Source organism: Mytilus californianus, unplaced genomic scaffold (genome assembly GCF_021869535.1).
Source record: "Mytilus californianus isolate M0D057914Y unplaced genomic scaffold, xbMytCali1.0.p SCAF_10, whole genome shotgun sequence".
Lineage (NCBI taxonomy): Eukaryota > Metazoa > Mollusca > Bivalvia > Mytilida > Mytilidae > Mytilus > Mytilus californianus.
Window position 1 is genome coordinate 339,124 of NW_026262582.1, and position 18,041 is coordinate 357,164.

General features: G+C 33.7%; 1 protein-coding gene across 1 annotated transcript; it reads right to left on the reverse strand.

Moving 5' to 3' along the window:
- Positions 1–1,638: 1,638 nt before the first annotated feature.
- On the reverse strand, positions 1,639–16,536 carry LOC127717432 (innexin unc-9-like). Its single transcript, XM_052223070.1, has 2 exons — positions 16,250–16,536; positions 1,639–5,997 (listed from the first exon to the last, which is right to left on the reverse strand). Exons 1-2 carry the CDS (start codon positions 16,255–16,257, stop codon positions 4,764–4,766), a joined length of 1,242 nt encoding a protein of 413 aa, XP_052079030.1. The 5' UTR covers positions 16,258–16,536; the 3' UTR covers positions 1,639–4,763.
- Positions 16,537–18,041: the final 1,505 nt, after the last annotated feature.

An 18,041-nucleotide genomic window follows, 5' to 3' on the forward strand; every position in this document is an offset into this window, starting at 1 on the left:
TTTATATACCTGTCCTAAGTCAGGAGCCTGTTGTTCAGTGGTTTTCGTGTGTTGGTGTGGTTCAAAAGTGTTTCTCGTTTCTCTTTCTTTTATATAGATTGGACCGTTGTTTTCTCTGTTTGAATTGGTGTATACTAGTCATTTTGGGGCCCTTTATAGCTTGTTGTTCGGTGAGAGCCAAGGCTCCGTGTTGAAGGCCGCACTTTGACCAATAATTGTTAACTTTTTATACACTGTAACTTGGATGGAGAGTTTTCTCATTGGTAAACATACCGCATCCTCTAATTTATATGTACACCTTATATTCATTTCATACACCAAATATAGCTGACCTATTGCTTACAATATCGGAGAAATATACCAAATCACAAAAACTAAACAGTGTCTAAGGAACCATGAAAATGAGTTCAATGTCAGAAGAAAACTGAAAGACGGACATACTGTAAATTCAGAAATTATTGCGATGTTTTTATTATTGCGAAAATTGCGACTGGGTTATAATCGCAATTATTTAAACTCGCATTTTGAAATTTTTTATATGAATTAAATAGGATTTTTCTCAATATCGCAAAAATTGAAATCGCATTTTAGTCTAAATTGAAAAAATCGCAATAAAAAATGCACGCAATAATTTCTGAATTTACAGTATACACCATACAATCATTCCATTTGACATATATAGTGCTTAGTATCTGAAAAAAAAACCCAACAAAAATAGACATTTTCCAATGAACTTTGAAATTGAGGACAAGGTCAGGTGAACCCTACCTGACGGACATGTAGACGTTTCAGAGAACCCATATACCAAATATAGTTTAATATTCATATTAGCGAGTATTCAAGTATTGTCACTTGACATTTTTTTTTCAAGCAGTCACTGAACCATGAAGATGAGATCAAGGACAATGGGCATATGACAGAGGGAAACCTCATACCATAAGATATCTGCATACAAGGTTTGAACCATCCGGGTATTCTGCCTTCTGAAATATAAAGCCGCCGCCCCAGATTGTAATATCCCTATGTCTCTCTCGCATTCTACGACTTTTGCAGGCGAGACAAAAAGTAGAAAGTCTAGATCAGAAAGGAATCTTAATTACTTCATTAGCCAAACAACGAAACAGTGGGAACGCAGTGGTGGATCCAGGGGGGAGGGTCCAGGGGTTTCAACCCTCTTTTTTTGGACGATCAATGCATTTGAATGGGGACATATGGTTGGAACCCCCCGCCCCTTTTTTTAAATTGCTGGATCCTCCCCTGGAACGTCCCTACGCGAAACTAACAACACTGCAACCAGGAGTTCGCATCATCAGGTCTCATCAATATCTATTTAAAATAAGAAAGTCAGAAACATCCAGAATATTCATTTCTTCAATAGTCGCACCCAGAAACAGTTGGGACGCGATATGTGAAATTTAAACACTGTAACCGGAACTTCGTATCACTTGGGTTTCATCGATACAGATCATTTCAAAAAGAAATCATACGATCAGTTAGAAATCCTTACTCCATTCATATGTCAAATTCCGAAACATTAGGGACGTCGCAACACTTAACTTACACCACAGACATTAGTAACCAGCACTTCGTATCACTCGGGTATCATTATAGATAGACCAATAAAATAAGAAAGTCAGAAAAAGTAAAAATCTTTATTTCTCTAAAAGTTTTTACATTTTCTATTTAACATTCACTTCAGTTACTGGTAGAAATATTAATATATGAATGCCCTGCATTAAAATTATATTCAATAATAATTATATATAAGTAATGAATGCCCTGCACTAAAACTAGGATTAAGTAAGATACGAATGTCACGCACTAAAATGATGATCAATTGTTTGAACCGCTTTGTATTACAAAGAATGAACAGACGAACAGAACAGTTTAGTTACATAGTTCAAAAACACTTCACAGAAAAAAAAAGTTCCGCTTGTCATATTGACCAAAATAGCTTTCGGGGTCCTTTAATAACTGACAATACTCGGTATGGATTTTGTTCATTATTGAAGGTCGTATGATGACCTATAGTTACTAAAAGCCATTTGGTCATTTGGACTCTATTTGATAGTTGTCTTATATGAAATCATACCAAATCACATTTTATTATATAACTGAACAGCGTTCGTAAGCGCAAACATTGAGAACAGCACTGGTGAAATATCGTGGATAGGTTTTTGTCCCTTGCTTTATGATTACCCTAAATATGGGTTGGTGAAATATACCCTATTGTATCTGTACGTTGTTATATTATAAGCGATTGCTTGCATATATGATAAAAAAAATGTATAGAGAAGGACTAACAAACAGACATGTAGATTCGATTCTTTAGTTACATTAACGTCACAGAAATTATACTGGTGGAAGACCACATTTGATTTTCTTTTGTATGTAAATCTTAATGTTATATTTGTAATGATCTGGATAGAGACTATTGGACCAATTTTACAGAAAAATAGACCAAAAAGATAAAGAATAGAGAAGAATATTCCAAAAATTAAAGAATAGAGAACAATGGCCTATAGATTGAAAAATAGAGAAAAATTTACTTAAAACTATAAAGAATAGAGTTAGATATATCAAAAAGTTAGAAAATATAGAATAATGAGGTGCTGAAATATAAAGAATATAAAACAGATGGGTGCTATAATATAAAGAAAAGAGAAAAATAGGATGCTAATGTTACAGTATAAAGTATAGAAAAAAATGGCCTATAAATTAAAATATTACAGAAATGAATATGGTCCCCCAAATTCAGACCCCCTCCCCCTTGTCGAAAACTATGCAAAAAAGCTTCCAATCACACGAAATAAAGGAATTGAATTGTCACTCCGTTGACTATTACATGACTTCTTAGTCTTTCAAAAAAGTGAAAACTAAATGATGATACTCTTAAAAAACAACGCAAAATATTCTTAGCACCTATCAAATTATTCAAAGGATAATATATTATCCAGGCATATTATCCAGGCCAATCTATATAAAATAATTTACTAACCAACTAAGATATATTATGATATATAACAATGCATACTAACAGTAATAAATGTCAATTTATACCTTTTCGGTAAAGAAATAATCCGCGCGGCATGTCTTGGACGGTGTTAAAAAATATAATTAGACCAGATCAAATATAAAATGACAATAAAAGTTTTAGTCTTATAATTTCCAAACGTCTGTATCCCCATAACAAGGCAAAAATATCTATATGGATATTTCCCGACCTATATAGGTGTGTGTCAACCCCAAAAAACTTCTAACAATATACTGGCAAGAAATTGTGTCTGTTTAATAGCACCATAGACACGATGTTCTCAAAGTGAAATGACTATCCATTATAGACACGATGTTCTCAAAGTGAAATGACTATCCATTATAGACACGGTAATGTTTTAAAAACAGATAAAATAATAGAAAATAAAGTAATTAATACTTGATAAGTTCAAAGATATTCAATGAAAGCAAGGCAGCCTCAGAAGCAGATACAGTATTTTGAAAAAGAGGGCCCCAAAACTAGAGGACGTTAGGAGAAGAAAAGGTGCATAATATATGCATTACCTATATATGTAGCTCCGTAAGGGAGTTGCCCAGGCCACCTTTCCCCTTAATTCGCCTCTGAGCCTCGTGAAGATCGTAAAATATTAAAAATTTCATTGTGTTATGGATTTTATTTTGGTCTAAAGAGCAACAAAGCGAACCTTGTTTCTCGATCCTGAAGAAATGAAAATGGCTGAATTTAAAAATAGAATAAGTTAAAAGAAACAACAATTTATAATCAGACACTACAATTTACCCATAAAACCATCTGAAATTTCATAAAAATAAAATGTCTCAAAACTAAATATTCCGCCTTTTTTTTAGCAAAAACAAACTCGTTGACAGATGGACAAGCTCTATACAGAACTACGTTATCATGTAGACCAAAAAATATCTCTAGATCTAATACACAGTATAAATAAAGCTGTACAGAACTAACATTCAAACACGTCCCGATTTTATATCTGTAGTGTTTTTTGCTAATAAAATATAAAAAGAGTTTGGTTAAATAAATCTATCGATAAACCGATCATTGATGACCTGCCGTCTTTTTATTTTTCTTAATTAAAATACACATGTTCTAACTTTCAACACAAAAAATACATTGACCTGGCATATCAATAGATCAAAACTACAAAGCATATAAAATTATACTGCACAAACAATGTGCATTGCAATAAAAGTTTAAATAAAACTTAACTTGATACAAGCTATGGACACCAACATATCACCAAGACAACCTTACAAAGGTGCCAACCATTTATCTTTTGTGGGTGGCATGGGGTTTTTCTCGTGACAAACATTTTTTTTTCGAATCTATTCAAAACCAAGCTAAAATATTACAGTCATTTTTTATAATTAAATTCTAAATTCCATTTTTAAGGAGAAATCGTGAAAAAACGTTTATAAAAACGTGTTACATGTACTTTCCAAAATTATTCTTAATTAACACACAGGAACAAGTTCTGTGGATTTTTGTTATACTCAATGTCGGTATATTTTGTTTTACCAAACTTTTTTTTTTTAATTCTCCCTTTTAAAACATTTTTAAAAAGAAATTTAGGGTCAACAAATTCGTTTAAATAAAACCAGACCCCTTACAAAAGTAAAATGGTCGGTGCTATGGATTTCATGCGTTGGAATCAGCTACCCCTACACAAGTTGAATGGTCGGTGTCTATGGAAGCAGAGTCCACTACAAAAATGAATGGTCGATGTCTATGGATTTCATGCATTGGAAGCAGCAGTAGGACTTAGATATTCGTCATCGTCGGCGTGTAGCTTGGCCTCAACAAGTCCTTCCTTTGTATAACGCTGCCAAAGTTTGCTTACAATTTCTGATGCTATAACTTGATTTGTCTTGTTGCTAAGAAACCAAATAAGAAACACACCATCATGGCGAAGATATTCCCGCACAAATTCTTTCCTAACTTCGCCATAGCGCGGTGATTGTTTCTCATTAATTCGACCAGCGCGGACGCCTTCCATTTCCATGAACTTAGTGACGTAATTATCAGTCCGGTAAGGTAAAAATATGGAAATTAGATTGTACAAAAAATTTGTTGAATTGATAATGACCATGGAAATTAACATCAACCAGTTACAAAAGAAAAGTTTCTCGTTAAAGAGATTAATTGGAAGAGAGCATTGCACTGTCCATGTTTGGACATTTGTCATCTGTCGGACATCTAAATCACAGAAAGTAACACGTGGGAAACGTTCCAGGTCTTCAAATTTCCTTCCTTTGAAAATCATCGCTAAAAATTCAAATCCAAGATTTTTAAAATCGTTTCCAAGAAATATATCAACCATTATAATCTGGACTGCGGCCGTCATTATGTATAAGAATGACGTCACCATGAACAAAAATACCAGGTAGTTACCATAGTGAAGTCCAATTCGCGACATTTTTTCTTTTGCAATTTCCATTTTATGATGTGGCGACGAAATGGTATTTCTGATCTTTATATACTTGTGAAGATAGGCGACAATGTCGTCCAATGATTTGTCTCTTTCTTCTCCTGTCTGATATCCAGCGCTGGCGGCCATATTTAACATCTTCTTAATATTCAATAACGTATAACCTCCAAATCTTTTCCAAAACATTCTGGGTAGATAGAATAAAAGCGCTTGGAAGACTAGGATTAAGGGTACCCACTGATAATATTCAATCTCTTTATTAACTCGGATTTCTTTTTCTAGCGGAAGACTACTTTCAAAGTCTACGTAATACGTGTTTGACACCCAGCAATAGTTGTTGGTGTATTTGACATGAGCACCCGTGAACATGGCTGGACACCAACACTGTATAGGATTTCCGACATATTGCTTACTACTGACCAGCATGGCTAGAATGATCAGGAATACTACACAGTATAACCTATTCAACAAATGTATACTGGAATCATCTGTGATACCAACTTTAAATATCCTGGTCCCTTGTTTCTTGAAGTTTTCTATCCTATAAAAGTGTAAAGAAAAATGTAATTAAGAAGCGTCTTGGATTCTAAAATTTGCAGCGGAAAACAATACAAGAGGACAGAAAAGTCAGTACAGTTCACATTCAATTTCTTTATACAGGATGTGTTTTGTTTTGCAAAAAGATCAAAGGAGCAGCGCTGTAATTGCTGTTCTTCGTCACCAGGATCTGTCAACACGGAGCAAAATCTTTCAACTCACTGCAATTTCATTACGGTTGTCTGTCGGTTTTTTTTAACTACATTTTGTATGTAAACTACAGTCGTCAAAGCACAATAAGGGGTCGCGGGACTTTATTTAGGTACATCTACATTTTGTAAGATATCAAAAGTATACAAAGGAAGAGATAATTGCAATGAAACAATGTTGATCAAAGTATGCTTGGAAATATATATAAACTTTATGATTAAATAAATATAAAATATGTTTAAATATTTAGACTTAAAATTTTGCAAAAAAGGGTATTCCAATTGTACTCACATGAACGTGGCCATATCTATATTATTTTATATAATATGACCTTCAGCTTTTAAAACACAACTTGCTTTGACATTTTGATAATTTGCCAAATTATTGTTGTTATGATCACAATAAACAGAATGAACTAGGTCGACAAAATTAAAGGGAGAAGGGCTTATTTACCCAGAGCTAATGGAAAGGTCGACAAAATAAAAGGGAGTATGTCTAATTTACCCAGAAATAATGGAAAGGTCGACAAAATCAAAGGGAGCAGTGCAATTTACTGAGAGCTAACGGAAAGGTCGACAAAATCAAAGGTCGTTAGCGCCAATTTACCAAGAGATGATAGAAAGGTCGACAAAATCAGAGGGTTAGGGCCAATTTACCCAGAGCTAATTGAAAGGTTTACAAAATCAAAGGGGTAGGACCAATTTACCCAGAGCTAATGGAAAGGTCGACAAAATAAAAGGGAGTATGTCTAATTTACCCAGATATAATGGAAAGGTCGACAAAATCAAAGGGATCAGTGCAATTTACTCAGAGCTAACGGAAAGGTCGACAAAATCAAAGGTCGTTAGCGCCAATTTACCCAGAGATAATGGAAAGGTCGACAAAATCAGAGGGTTAGGGCCAATTTACCCAGAGCTAATTGAAAGTTCGACAAAATTAAAGGTATAGGACCAATTTGACCAGGGATAATAGAAAGGTCGACAAAATTAAAGGGGTAGGGCCAATTTACCCAGTGCTAATGAAAAGGTCGACAAAATTAAAGGGGTAGGACCAATTTGACCAGAGATAATGGAAAGGTCGACAAATTTAAGGGGGTAGGGCCAATTTGACCAGGGATAATAGAAAGGTCGACAAACTTAAAGGGGTAGGGCCAATTTAAACAGAGATAATGAAAAGGTCGACAAAATCAGAGGGTTAGGGCCAATTTACCCAGAGATAATGGAAAGGTCGACAAAATCAGAGGGTTAGAGCCAATTTACCCAGAGCTAATAGAAAGGTCGACAAAATTAAAGGGATGGGACCAATTTACCCAGTGCTAATGGAAAGGTCGACAAAATCAGAGGGCTAGGGCCAATTTACCCAGAGATAGTGAAAAGGTCGACAAAATCAGAGGGTAAGGGCCAATTTACCTTGAGCTAATGGAAAGGCAGAGCTCCAGATAAGCTGCGTATTTGCGTGATCACGCAATACAAATAATTAAAAACTCAATGCAATTGCCCATTGCAGGGTTCAAAAACCCAATTCATTCAAAGGAAAACCCAATTATATACCAAAACCATGAGTTCTTAACGCTTTTATTCGCTATCGTTTGCGTTATTTACCCTTATCTGATTACAGTCGTCGCGTAAATCTATTTTTATAATATTTATAATTGGAAATGTCCTTTCGTTCTTAAAATAGAGCCCTGCATCAAGTAGCTGAAATGGGTCCCTGTTGGAATTTTCCGTTGCTCAAAAGGTACACGTGTTTGTGAAAACATTTCGATCTTCTCGGCGTTTATCCAATTAGCGTTTGTCTTGTTGTCATATTTTTTTTCGAATTGCTCGGGATTTATCATAACTTACAATGAATTAAAACGAAAGTAAATATCCGATAAAAATATTGAATAGAAGCATGTTTTCAGCTTCTTTTTGATACTTTAGGGAAAGTTATTATGATGATAACAAGACCCGTTTGCGTACCTTAACGAGAACATTGCTAGAACTATAAACACGGGGTTTTGTCAAGAACGAAATCAGTTGGAAAAAGTGAAAGGCCAAATCAATTATGACATGATATATGTAGTTGGAAAGCATCAAAACTAAAAGTTCTAATCAGCTGGGACAACTTAACCCAGATTTATGTAAATTAAATTAAACAAAAACATTCAAGTATAATTTTAGTTTATATATTATTTTTTTCATTTTAGTTGATGAGTGAATACACATATCCGTTTTTTACGTCAATGCATCTTGACACTTTCTTTGTTTTGGTCTTATTGTTCTGTATGCTTATGATAGTTGTCCTATTGGCAAGTGCAGTTTAACATTGTCATTTATTTATTTGATGTTGCAGAATTATTTGTAAATTTAACACTGTAAATTTAAGTTGAATGTGGTCTCCGTCATTAAACCTATAAACCTGGTCAAGGTTTTGGGGTATATCTTAAATCTGGGAACTACTTATTATTTTTATTAAAAAGTAGATCTAGCAAATAGGTGAAAGGACTGGCAAAACTTTCTTACAGCACCTAAATTTCACATATATTACATAAAAATCTAAACACTTAGCCACACTTACCCCAACTAAACTGTAGGGTGATCATATGGGATCTAGAAAGGTAATAAGTAACTGTCCAACTAGTGACACCAACTAAACTGTAGGGTGATCATATGGGATCTAGAAAGGTAATAAGTAACTGTCCAACTAGTTACCCCAACTAAACTGTAGGGTGATCATATGGGATCTAGAAAGGTAATAAGTAACTGTCCAACTAGTGACACCAACTAAACTGTAGGGTGATCATATGGGATCTAGAAAGGTAATAAGTAACTGTCCAACTAGTTACCCCAACTAAACTGTAGGGTGATCATATGGGATCTAGAAAGGTAATAAGTAACTGTCCAACTAGTGACACCAACTAAACTGTAGGGTGATCATATGGGATCTAGAAAGGTAATAAGTAACTGTCCAACTAGTTACCCCAACTAAACTGTAGGGTGATCATATGGGATCTAGAAAGGTAATAAGTAACTGTCCAACTAGTTACCCCAACTAAACTGTAGGGTGATCATATGGGATCTAGAAAGGTAATAAGTAACTGTCCAACTAGTTACCCCAACTAAACTGTAGGGTGATCATATGGGATCTAGAAAGGTAATAAGTAACTGTCCAACTAGTGACACCAACTAAACTGTAGGGTGATCATATGGGATCTAGAAAGGTAATAAGTAACTGTCCAACTAGTTACCCCAACTAAACTGTAGGGTGATCATATGGGATCTAGAAAGGTAATAAGTAACTGTCCAACTAGTTACCCCAACTAAACTGTAGGGTGATCATATGGGATCTAGAAAGGTAATAAGTAACTGTCCAACTAGTGACCCCAACTAAACTGTAGGGTGATCATATGGGATCTAGAAAGGTAATAAGTAACTGTCCAACTAGTTACCCCAACTAAACTGTAGGGTGATCATATGGGATCTAGAAAGGTAATAAGTAACTGTCCAACTAGTTACCCCAACTAAACTGTAGGGTGATCATATGGGATCTAGAAAGGTAATAAGTAACTGTCCAACTAGTTACCCCAACTTAACTGTAGGGTGATCATATGGGATCTAGAAAGGTAATAAGTAACTGTCCTACTAGTTACCCCAACTAAACTGTAGGGTGATCATATGGGATCTAGAAAGGTAATAAGTAACTGTCCTACTAGTTACCCCAACTAAACTGTAGGGTGATCATATGGGATCTAGAAAGGTAATAAGTAACTGTCCAACTAGTTACCCCAACTTAACTGTAGAGTGATCATATGGGATCTAGAAAGGTAATAAGTAACTGTCCAACTAGTTACCCCAACTAAACTGTAGGGTGATCATATGGGATCTAGAAAGGTAATAAGTAACTGTCCAACTAGTTACCCCAACTAAACTGTAGGGTGATCATATTGGATCTAGAAAGGTAATAAGTAACTGTCCTACTAGTGACACCAGCTGCAGTTTATATAAGATGTGAGAAAATACAAAACTGGCAGAACGTTTAAAATCGGACACAAATTAAACGTACAGTTCCTCGTCAGTGATTAAACCAAATAAAACAGCTAGCATATATACAAAGAAAGAAACACATTTAAGATGGAAAAACATCTGCATGGGGTTGATATAATGTGATTATAACATGCCTAAACATTCAATATTGTGTTGATGAAAAAACCCAATACATTAAGGAGCTTGGTGGTGAAAAACCCAATTTGATATTTGCTTGAGGGGTGAATTGGAATTGATAATGCAATTTAAAAACTTTATAACCCAATTACATAAAAAATTGGTGGGTAAAAACCCCAATTTGTGAATTCTTATCTGGAGCTCTGGGAAAGGTCGACAAAATTAAAGGGGTAGGACCATTTAACCTAGTGCTAATGGAAAGGTCGACAAAATTAAAGGGGAAGGACCAATTTGACCAGGGATAATAGAAATGTCGACAAAATTAAAGGGGTAGGGCCAATTTGACCAGGGATAATGGAAAGGTCGACAAAATTAAAGGGGTAGGTCTAATTTAAACAGATATTGGAAAGGTCGACAAAATCAGAGGGTTAGGGCAAATTTACCATGATCTAATGGAAAGGTCGACAAAATTAAAGGGTAGGGTCAGTTTACCTAGTGCTAATGGAAAGGTCGACAAAATTAAAGGGGTAGGACCATTTTGACCAGGGATAATGGAAAGGTCGACAAAATTAAAGGGCTAGGGCCAATTTAAACAGAGATAATGGAAAGGTCGACAAAATCAAAGGGTTAAGGCCAATTTACCCAAAGATAATGGAAAGGTCGATAAAATCAGAGGGTTAGAACCAATTTACCCAGAGCTAATGGAAAGGTCGAAAAAATTAAAGGGGTATAAGGGCCAATTTACCCAGTGCTAATGGAAAGGTCGACAAAATTAAAGGGGTGGGGCCAATTTACCTAGTGCTAATGGAAAGGTCGACAAAATCAGAGGGTTAGGGACAATTTACCCAGAGATAGTGAAAAGGTCGACAAAATCAGAGGGTTAGGGCCAATTTACCATGAGCTAATGGAAAGGTCGACAAAATTAAAGGGGTAGGGCCATTTAACCTAGTGCTAATGGAAAGGTCAACAAAATCAGAGGGTTAGTAACAGTAAATTTGGTCCGGTAGTAAAATTTGTCCGCCAGACTTTTTTTCCTAGTTAATCAAGTCATTGACCATTATTTTACTAGGAATGTAAGTCCCAGGACAAATTTTCCTAGGAAAATAAGTCCATAGCTAGTAAAATATGTCTGGCACTTATTTTCCTAGTAAAAATTGTCCAAAGACTTGTTTCTCTTGTAATTTTTATTATATTTTAAAAATTATTGCAAATAAAAAAAACAACATATTTTCTTAGTTAAGATTGGAAAGTTCCATTAATTTTTCCTATTAAAATAAAGGACATGGACGGACGTTATAACCTAGGCATGTTAGTGACATGGACATGATGTCCTAGGAAAATTAGTCCGGGGACATGAATTTTATTAAAATATTAATGCACAACTCTTAAACAATATTAAAACATAAAAATTGAATTTCCATTGTTTACATGTAAATAATTTGTTTCATTAAATTTTTCCTTTTAAAATAAATGGCATGGACGTTTTTACTAGGAATATTAATGGCAGGGCCATGATTTCCTAGGAAAATTAGTTTGGGGACAAACATTATATTAAAAAAAATTGATACACAACTCTTAAACAATATTAAAACATAACATTTATATTTACCTTTTAAAATAAAGGGCATGGACGTTTTTATCTAGGAATATTAATGACATGGACATGATTTCCTAGGAAAATTAGTCTGGGGACATGAATTTTATTAAAAATATAAATACACAACTCTTAAACAATATTAAAACTTAATATTTAAATTTCCAATATTGTATAATGTTAATGATTTGAATCATCAATATTTTCCTATTAAAAAAAGAACATGGACGTTTTTACCTAGGAATATTAATGACATGGACTTGAATTCCTAGGAAAATTAGTCTGGGGACATAAATAACTAACATCGGACTAAAAATACTAGTAAATTCTGTAACCATGGACTTTTTATACTAGTAATATGTGTCCGCCCGGACATATTTTACCAGGACAAATTTATCCCTTACACTTGTATTAGTGCCAATTTACCCAGAGATAGTGAAAAGGTCGACAAAATCAGAGGGTTCGGGCCAATTTACCATGATCTAATGGAAAGGTCGACAAAATTAAAGGGGTAGAGCCAGTTAACCTAGTGCTAATGAAAAGGTCGATAAAATTAAAGGGGTAGGGCCAATTTACCTAGAGCTAATGGAAAGGTCGACAAAATCAGAGGGTTAGTGGGCCAATTTACCTAGAGCTAATGGAGAGGTCGACAAAATTAAAGGGATAAAAAAGGGGCCAGTTAAAGTACACACATTGGGCTATGATACTATCAATTTGGGTTATCGATTGAAAGGCATTTTTGAAAACGGCCTTAGGGAGGAATAAATTCAGGGGAAATGGCCCTACCTCTTGGAAGGACGTAGATTTTTAACAAAAATAAAATTATGTGTTCCCAAAGAAATACATAGCTTTCAACATAATTTTGATTACCCGAATGTTCTTCTTGTACATTTTTGTACCTTCAAGAGATAAATACTCTGAATTTGCCAAAAGCTGTCAAAACCGTGGTATGGAGCGTTTATAATTTGCTGATGTGTTTAGAAATAAATCAGAATATTGTTAGAACCTTCAAGTACACACATTGGGCTGTGATACTATGAATTTAAGTACCGATTGAAGGCTTTTTAAAACAAATGGTGTGAAACAAATTTACTTAAATAATGAAAAACCAGTATTTGTATAAAAACAATACAAGTTCTGACAGGCACGATCTACTGATAATACTCTTGTTTTGACAGGCATTATCTACGGACAATTCTCCTTTGTTGACAGGTACTCTCTTTTTGAAATATTTTATCACCAAATATTTACCACGGATCAATGCCTAATCATCAAGGGCCTGTTTTGATAGTTTTTACCTGGCGAAGATCTGTAGTCTTCATTTATGTATAATTCTTTACTTTTCATGACTCTTTCTGTGGTGTGGGGCTGTAAATCTCTTTTCCATATGTTTTAGGACACCGTCATTCTCTTTTCTTTATTTTTAGCCCATTTTTTAAAAATTGTTTTGGACCATTAATCTCTTTTCTACTAACCCTACCCAGACCCCCAGTTAATATTCCAATAGGTAAAACTGTCTAAATACTGAGTCCCGTGAACGCCCCTTCCCACACTTGGTCTGGTTACAAATAGTTGTATGTATATGTCATATATGATAACGTTATGTAACAAATGACTGTCATTTTGCTTTAGGTTAAATAAATATATAAAGTTGTTTTAACATTCCGTTTTCTATTCCGATTTATTTAGAGTTAAAATGAGAACATTCAACTTTACTGAAGTACAAATAGGTTATGTCACCTTGGTTTAATACGTGTATGGTATGTGAGTGTTCAGTCTAGTCTGACATATATTAAAATACACATTAAATAATGTTAGATACACTGTAAGGGTGTGTAAAGCATAATAACCTGATATAATGTCGGTGTAATGGCGAATGAAAGATGAATAAAATATGGAATACACTTAATTACTACAATGTTACTGTTGTTTACTGTCGAAATGTATATATATATAGTATGTAGATTGACTTATCAAATTGAATAGGGGAGACGTTACAAACGGGGGACACTTATCTTTTTAATGCTGTCAATTTTAAAACTCCAAGCCCTCACCGTCACCGATCTGATTTTTTCAAGTTTTTTTTTAACATTTTCTTCCCCATAGTCTACACAATTTTAATTTGTTATCTTACTCTCTGAAAAAGTCTGTCATTGAGACAAGCTTAGCTTTTTGTGTAAAAAGTATGTCATTGAGACAAACTTAGCTTTTTGTGTAAAAAGGCTGTCATTGAGACAAGCTTACTTACTATCTTTGTGTGTAGCTTTTTGTGTAAAAAGGCTGTCATTGAGACAAGCTTACTTACTATCTTTGTGTGTAAAAAGGCTGTAAAGTTTTTAAAAAGTAGATTGGCTTTTCGCGGCTACAAAAGTATTTTTAATCCGTGCAAGTCAGCCATTGAACATTAAATGTTGGTTTCTTTCTATTTTATTTCTTTTCAAAAATTCAAAGGAGGCACATGCAGTTTTTCTATGCAGGAAATTTATCCTAACAACTGACAAAAAAAAATATTGAAAAAACTTGTTTGGCTTTATATTTTATCTTTATTGTGATATAAGCGTTTTTGAACTTTAAGAATGATAAATGAAAAACATATTAAAATAAATTATCAGACAATTAAAGCATCAATAATAATTATCTTAAAAAAGATTTTTGTTCTTTTCTTCATCTGTTAAAAACAAAGAAAAAAAGCAGACCCGGCGGTCATATGGGAAACCAACAATCGGATCTCCTGTAGTTGGTGATCGCAATACTGGTATACTAGTATTGTGCACAATACTGGTATAAAAATTTTGTACCAGTATTGTATTCCAGTATTGTACCAGTATTGTGGTTTTTTTTTAAATAAACAATACATATATATAGGTAATTAATCTTTTATTAAAGGTGTCACATATACATGTATTATATGCATAATGATATTATCATATGACATGACAATTTCATATGGAAGGATTGTATGTTTAACTGATGATGCCATTGATGGTACACTAGCTGTGATTGTAATCAAAGAAAGTGTTAAATCTTCTGATGTTTTTTTCTTAAGGGAACCGTACTGTCTCAGCATTTTAACAAACTCTTTACTTTCTTCTATGTTTTCTTCCAGCTCTCTATTTCCAAGTCTCAATAGTTTATTTTAGTGAATTTTATATTGACATTAATGCTGTTATAGCTACTGTATCATCAGCATTGGTATTGTTTATTTCTTCTTCAGATGGCATTTCTGCAACCCCCACTTCCTATATTGATATTTATGCATTCAGTCTGTGGACTTTCTCTTACGCTTACTAGATTACAAGCTTGTTTAGATAACACCTGTACGGCTCTCTTACTGTAGGAGTGCTTGTCTAGTATTAGTATTTGAGTATTTGTACCAGTAGATATATCTGCTACAAATTGTATTGCCCATGGTTCTGAATCAACTGCTTTAACTACCCTTAACAATCATGTAGACAAATAAGTTAATTTGATTATAATCAGGTTCCCCTATTAAGCAACTTTTTATGTTTAATGGATATTGATATCTTTTATCATGTTTATTGTGAAAGATTGATAAGAAAATAAAGACAAACAAATGCTTAGAATCTTAGTATACATGTATTAAAATATAAATTTATAATCTCCCTTTGATCTTTAATATCTAATTTTGCTTAAATTTCATTTTTCATTCTACACCTTAAAGTATAGTGAACAATACAACTACAATACTGGTATATCAGTAATGTACCAGTATTGTTGTTTTTAAAAAAAAAAGTCACAATACTGGTACAAAATTTTTATACCAGTATTGTGGACAATACTGGTATACCAGTATTGCGATCACCAACTACAGGAGATCCCAACAATCTGTTTTGCATGCCGTAAATAATGTAAGACAAAAAAACCGTCATCATCATTTGCGTGAAAAAATAAGACAGTATTTGAAGTCAGTGACAGATCCAGAACTTTTTCAACAAGGTTTTTTTGTGGGGAAGGGATATGCTGTGGGATCCATCAAGGAAAAAGGGATTTCGGTTGTCAAAAATAATAAAGCATTGTACTAAAAACATGCATTTTCGTCTGTAATATGTGTACCACCCTCCTAGATCCCCTAGATGTTTCCATGATACTATTTTTATCAAACAAAAGTTAGTCAGTCATTCATGTAATAAACACTAAATGTAAACACTTTATGGTCAACAAGCACGTAAAGTATCAAATTCTCACCGATTTAAAACAATTTCGTTTTGATATATTATATTATAAATTCATCATTCTGCCATTGTTTACTTTTTCATATAAATCTATTGATAAACGAGCAAAGTACTTACTCTCCCATAACTGGCGACTTTTTCTTCACTTTTTTATCCTTTTTATGAATTAATCCTTCTTTTCTAAAGTTTTATCCTTTTCATAGATCCTCCATCTTTTTTTCAAATGTTCATCAACAGGTGAGGTATGACAAATGTGTACAAAATACAGGTAGAAAATGTACGATTTGAACATAAAATCAATGACGGCCGTAGGTGGTATATAGCCTTTCCCTTTGACAACTTTATCATAAGGTGACAATGTGTTATCGTGATGACGGGGTCGTAGATTAGGGAGATTGTCTTCATATTATCTAAGTATATCAGTTTTACTTACGGATTACTTGGTCATTGTTTAGGCCATTGTCTAAAATACTTATCTATATACCCTAAATTAACAAAGATTATGTAATAACAAATTATTAGAACAATAGGTTAAGATTAACATTAGCTTTACATACGGATTACAGGCACATATTGTTTTTGACCATTGTCTAAATAAATACTTTTTATTATTTAGATATCTTAATTTTACGAAGATTATGTAAAAACTATTAAATTACAAATTAATAGAACAATAGGTTGAGATAAAATATTTTTTATATGGAATATTGATATATTTAATGTTTGAGTACATGGACCCCTCTTTTTTAAAAATGGCATTCGACTTGATACTGTATGAATATTATTCCATTTTTTATGAAGAAATCACTAATGATTTTTGTTTGAATTGAATAAATATACAGTAAAAATTGCTGTTTTTTTTCTGTCTAAAATCATGAAAACTTAATAAACATGAATTATTTCCAAAGAATTGTTACACAAATGCATACTTTAGTGGAGAATGTATTCCAAATCTTTTAAGATAATCCACATGCGTTTATCTTTGAAACAAAAAACATAATGTATCTGTCCAAAACATAGAAAAGGCCGATTAACTATAAATTTAAGTGTTTTGATCCCACAAGCATGTGAAGCTATATTTTTTTATAACACATTTGAATTAACTAGGTGAAAATTGCTAGCCTGCAAAATTTCGCAAAATTTCGTAAAAGCAATCACCGTGCGATCGAAACTGTATCGTATGCCTAGACGGGGGCATTAATTAAGTGTTACCCTTGTCCGTACGTACGTCCCAAAATTGGTTTCCGTTCTCTATAACTTTAGTATGCCTCAACCAAATGTTATTTAACGTACACATAATGCTTATTACCACAAAGCACAGATCAAGATTAGAATTTGTGTAGTCACTTTTACCGTTCTCGAGTTATGCCCCTTTTATTAAGACACTATTATTTTCCTACAAGCAAAACTCTTTGATTTTGAAATTGAAAACAAAAGCAACAAATTTGATAAATAATAACTTTCTCGGTAAATAGCATTAGCTGAAATATGCTTACAATGGTTTTATTGATAAATTAGTTTTTAAACATGTAAGTATTATATAATAATATATAAATAAGAAAATGTGGTATGCGTGCCAATGAGACCACTCTCAATCCAAGCAAGGACGTTTATACTTACTAAGTATAGACTTGCCCTGATCCAGGTCACAATGTATAAACAGTAAGCCAAAAATAAAGTGTAAAACAGTTTAATCAGGAAAACCAACGGTCTATAGATGTACGAAAATGTGGCATGAGTGCAAATGAGACAACTCTCCATTCAAGGAAGGACGTCTATTCTTACTAAAAATAAACTGGCCCTGACCCAAGTCACAATGTATAAAAAGTAAACCAGTATAGGTCAAAGTACGGCATTCAACATGGAGCCTTGGCTCACACCGAACAACAAGCCAAAAAGGACCAAAAAT